General features: G+C 54.3%; 1 protein-coding gene across 1 annotated transcript; it reads right to left on the bottom strand.

Moving 5' to 3' along the window:
* Positions 1-4,014: 4,014 nt before the first annotated feature.
* Positions 4,015-4,293, bottom strand: N7446_010476 (uncharacterized protein; the record flags this gene model as incomplete). Its single annotated transcript, XM_058519219.1, has 1 exon — positions 4,015-4,293. The coding sequence occupies one exon, from the start codon at positions 4,291-4,293 to the stop codon at positions 4,015-4,017; it is 279 nt and encodes a 92-aa protein (XP_058370007.1).
* Positions 4,294-5,381: the final 1,088 nt, after the last annotated feature.

Consider the following 5,381-nt stretch of genomic DNA (forward strand, 5'->3'; position numbering starts at 1 on the left):
TCAGTGGACAATCCGCATTGTGAGATATATATCCATGGTTAGTATGAGTGAACCGGCAGAACCCACCATTGCCGACCGGTATTTTATTTGCAATAAGCAGTGGGGAGTTGCCATTTGTCGCCAGTGCGAGCATGGAGTGAAGCCCAAGGAGATAGTCCGTCATTTGACCAACCCCAAGGGCAAGCACCGCGTCCGCAAAGGTGTTGCAGAACAGGTAGTGGATATTATCCGACATGCCGATGAATGGGATAGCGTCAAGGAAGAGACCAGTTGGTTCCCCACGAGCGTAAACCGTCCCGTTCCGGTATTGCCCATTTACCAAGATGGGTTACAGTGCCAATTTTGCCAGCAGATTTACCGCAGTCGCGACAGTTTGCGAGTGCATTGGTCGAGGGAGCATCGGTTTTCCGCGTACGGCCATGGGGGCAAGCCACGACCATCCGAGGTCGCCGCAGGCAAGCAGAACCAAGAGGAGCGAGCCAAGCGAGTCGTGTGCCAGCGGTTTTTTCCCCGTGGGTTAGGGTCGCATTATATCCACATACGCCATCCCGGTCCCCAGTACGAGCCCGAAGCACCGCCACCCCAGGCCACGCAAGTCGCCGAAGCCGTGGAGCGGTTACGCGAGGTGTTTACACGGAAAATGCAGTTAGAAAGCGAGATCCAGCCCGGCGCCATCGACGAAGCCAATCCATGGTTGGACCGAACGGGATGGGCGGTATATTTACGCGGGCGTAACCCCAGGGAATTACGGATATGCATTGAAAGCCCGACGGAAGATGCGGAGGGTGACGAGGGTACCACACGGGTGATTTGGGATACCATATTACGTGTTGCCAGCAAAAGCCAGAGTATCACCAAACGGACAGGACATTTGTTACGGATCGAAGCCGCCCGTACCGACATAGAGAAGATCCCATCGAAGCCATTGCAGGTATATATGAATACGGACGATGAGTTGGAGCGCCATGTCGACCCATGGCGCCGCATTTTGATGTTTTTCGCCCGCACCCAAGTTCAGCATGATTGGAACAGTCCGGTGTACCGGTTCAGTAAACGGCAACGCAAGGCGTGGGACGCATTATGGCATTCCGCCGAGTGTTATAAGGACCGGGCCGAGCCGATCCCCACCGACGGTACCGACCCGAACCCGGACGTATTACAACCCGTGGAAGCCGATTGTATGGAATTTATGATTGAATTGTTAAACCAGCGCATTCGATCGACCGAGTACGAGTTAGCGTTGGTGTGTGCATTGGCCGTGTTAGGTGTGAGTGACCATGACACCGGTCGACCATGGAAGGATCCCCACAGTTACCCCCAGATTTTGTCCAGCGTAATCAAGGTGTCCCGGTTCGTCGTTGTGCATCAGTCGTTTTTGTTAGACCCGGATGCGCGTGAGTTATTACAGGTTGGGGAGAATAAGTTAGTGGGGGAGTGGGATGACCCCAGTCCAGTCGATTATATATTTTCACATCAACGGGATAGCCGCAGTCCGCCCCAGACCCGAGCCACAACGCCCGAAGTATCCAGTTCGCCCGCATTTGGTAGTTTGCCCAACAGTTCCCCACCACCCGTTGCATTCACCCAGCAGGCACGAGAAGGCACCAAGACATGGCGCGAATGGATTCGTATCATGGTCACCGGGTTTATGGTGCACGGTACCGCCGGTCCGATGGAATGGATGATGGATTTACGCCGATATGGGTTAAAGGTCCATTACAATACCCCGTCCGTCGGGCATATCGGTTGGGGCAACGGGGACGAATTGTCGTACAAAACGATGCGGTTCACCATGGGGGCATTCCGCGGGTTCATTCATGGGTTGACGGCCAGCGCACGACAATTGATGGTCAACCAGATTTTGCGGTGCCCACCCGACCAGATTCCCGTCATCCCATGGGATCGTATAGCCGACGATTTCAACCAACCCAAGGCCGGGTGGAGTTTTTTGCAGGACGAGCGTACGCCGTGGCCCGTCGATGGATCCCGGTGGATGGTGGACCGGGTACGGGAGGAGCATCCATTGCAGCAGTGGTTTATGGAAGCCAGGACCAATCGGTTCAGTATTGATGCGATTCAACGGTTTTTCGGGTTCGTCAATGAGTTCAAGGAGAAGTTAGCCATTGTTTCGCATATCACCAGTGGGCAGCCCCCGCGTGGCCCCGAGTTATTGAGTATCCGTCACCGCAACAGTGCCGCCGGTGGACACCGCAATGTGTTTATTGAAGATGGATTGGTGGCATTTATCACCCGGTACCACAAGGGGTTTTACGCCAGCGGGGATGCCAAGGTGATTCATCGGTACGTGCCCCGCGAAGTGGGCGAGTTGGTGGTGTGGTATTTATGGTTAGTGTTGCCATTTGTCGAGATGTTGCAGGCATACCATGAAGAGGCATGCCATTTAGACGCCGTTCCCGACACGCATGCCACCAAGATGTGGGGGTGGATGCCGGTAGTGGACGGGAGTGGACGCCGGCGCGGGTAACGGATGTGATGGTCCGGGAAAGTAAGATACGGTTACACCATGGATTGACGTTGGCCGCATACCGGGACATTGCCATTGCCATTAGCCGGCGGTATTTCAGCAATGCCAAACCGTTCCCACACAACGTCCGCGAGGATGGAACCGAGGTTATAGCCGACGACGAGGAGAACGAGGATGCCATGGACGACGAGCAATGGATCCGACATATTGCCGATTTACAAGCCGCGCACACGACCCACGTAGCGGAGATGGTGTATGGACGCATGATGAGCCAGCAGCAGGGGACCACAGCGGGTCGGCAGGCCGGGTTTCGGACGAGCAGCGTGCATTGGCATGATTTTTTAGGGTTTAACATCAAGGATATCCCGAGCCACGTATTGGGTAAGCGGCCACAGCCCCGGTGGAAGGACGAGGGGGTTATAATGCGGGACGAGCGTCAGCATTTGGTGGAGCAGACCAATATGACCGAGGCGTTGCAGCGGATGACCGGACAGCCCACGATACAGTTCCGCGGGGTGCAGGGGGCCGCCATCCGGTCGATTCAAGCGGGCCATTCCCGGGTGGTCGTGGTAATGCCCACGGGCGGTGGGAAAAGTATGTTGTTTATGTTGCCCGCGTGGGTGGCCCAGCGCGGCGGATTGACCGTTGTAGTAGTGCCATTGACGGCATTACGGGCGGATTTGCAACAGCGATGCCAGGCCGCCGGCATTCCATGTGTCGAGTGGGCCAGCCATCGACATCCCGATCATGCGGCCATTGTGTTCGTCACGCCCGAGTCCGTGTTCACGGACGGGTTCCAGTCGTTTTTGAACCGCCAGCGCGAGTTGATGCGGTTGGACCGGATTGTTATCGATGAATGCCATATGATGTTGAGCGAGTCCACGACGTTTCGCCCACGGTTACAGCAATTAGGTCGATTGCATCAGTGTGGCGTGCAGATGGTGTTTTTGACCGCGACATTGCCCCCATGCGAGGAGACCCGGTTGTTCAAGCGAATGCAAGTGGAGCGGGAGGACATCAGTATCCACCGCGAGCGAACCAGCCGTCACCATGTGGCATACCGGGTGTACCGGCCCGTGATTGCATCGGCATTTCGATCCCAGACGCAATGGATCGAGCAGCCCAGTATCCAACAGTTCATTCGTGACCGCGTACGGCGCGCGCGGCCCGGACGAGTGATTGTGTACGGCAGCACCCGGAATATTGTGACGCAGGCGGCCCAGATATTAGGATGTGCCGCATATTACAGCGACCAGGACAGTAAGTTAGGGATATTGGAACAGTTCCGACGTACGGCGAATGGGGTGATTGCAGCCACGAGTGCATTAGGGATGGGCGTGGATATTCCCGATATTCGATGCATCATTCACATCGGGTTTCCCCGGTCGTTGTTGGATTACGCACAAGAAAGTGGCCGTGCCGGACGGGATCAATTCCCCAGTGAAGCCATTATCATCCAGCCGGAAGGGTTTGACGAGGTCCCGGCATGGTTTGACCAGAACACGCCCCGCGAGCAAAGCGGGTTCGAGTTAGTCCGGCAGTACATGGCCAGTGATCATCAGTGTCGTCGAGCGGTGTTGGATGGTTATTTGGATGGGGAGATCGATGGAGATACCCGCGAGCAGTGCGGCGACCACGACCGGCAGTTCGGGTTCGTCGAGCAACGGTGTGATCAATGTGACCCCGATTGGGAGGCGGCCGAGACCGATGATAGGGACAGTGATACCGAGATGGATGATCCCCATACGAGCATCCCGAGCAGCGCGTCGGACGCCGGGGTCCCCATTGAGGCGCAGCATCGGTACCATCAGCAGGAGATGGTGCAGACGGCGATTTCGGAGCGAGTGCGGACGTTGCAAGCGCAGCAGTTATCGGACGAGGAGTTTTTAGCGCAGGAGGCACGGCAGTGGAACCACCGATGTTGGTTATGCGTGCAGGCGCAGCGGGATGATGTCCAGCATGATTTGTGGAGTTGCCCCGCGGGCGAGAGTGCAGAGTGTCGACGATGGGTGCGGGCGATTCGGGATTCGATACAGTATATAGCAGGAGGATTTTATTGTTGTTATTCGTGTGGTATGCCGCAGTCGATTTGTCCCGGTTGGGAGGCCGGGCAGCAATGTGAATACCGGCAGTTTTTGTATCCGATGATGGCGATGTTAATCCATTGGCAATGGGCCGATGGGCGACAGGGAGGGTACGAATGGTGGCGCCAGCGGATGAAGAGTGCCAATATCCGCGTGACGGATTTAGACGCCGTACGAGCATATTTAGCGCAGTCCGTGGACACCAGGCATTCCCGGTTAGCGCATGAGTATGTTTGGTTGCGTCGGATGTATCAAGAGTATGGGTTTTCGTGAGATTGCAAAGATATGGCAGGTATATATATAGGTAGATCGGTTAGGATTGGAGATGTATATTTCAGTACGAGATTTCCCGAGGAGACCAAAGAGATAGAATTTACATATCGTGGTTAGGGTTATCGATATTAGAGTTTCCGATAATATGGAGTTTAGGCGAGAGGGTAGTGATAAATTTAAGGGGTCAGGGTTATAGCGGCGTAAGGGGGTAGGGTTCCATGTTTCCGGGGTATGTTATTAGTATTAAGAATAAGGATATATATATAGATATATAAACGGAGGAGTATAATAAGGTAGGAAGTAAATAGATATTCGATAAATATAAATAGGATAGGAGGTAGAATAGTAGTAGCGAACAGGAGGAGGTTATTAGTTAAATCGAGGGGTAAGGGTTTTAATAGAGAGGGAGAGAGAGGGGGTAGGGATATTGTAGTATAAGGGGTTAGGATTATAACGGGGTAAGAGGGTAGGGTTATATTAAGATGTAGTAAGATATCGGCGTAGGGTAGAGTAGGATAATAAAATAAATATTTGGAAAG

This window comes from Penicillium canescens, assembly GCF_028828765.1.
Source record: "Penicillium canescens strain IBT 15451 chromosome Unknown utg000006l_segment0_segment0, whole genome shotgun sequence".
NCBI classification, from domain to species: domain Eukaryota; kingdom Fungi; phylum Ascomycota; class Eurotiomycetes; order Eurotiales; family Aspergillaceae; genus Penicillium; species Penicillium canescens.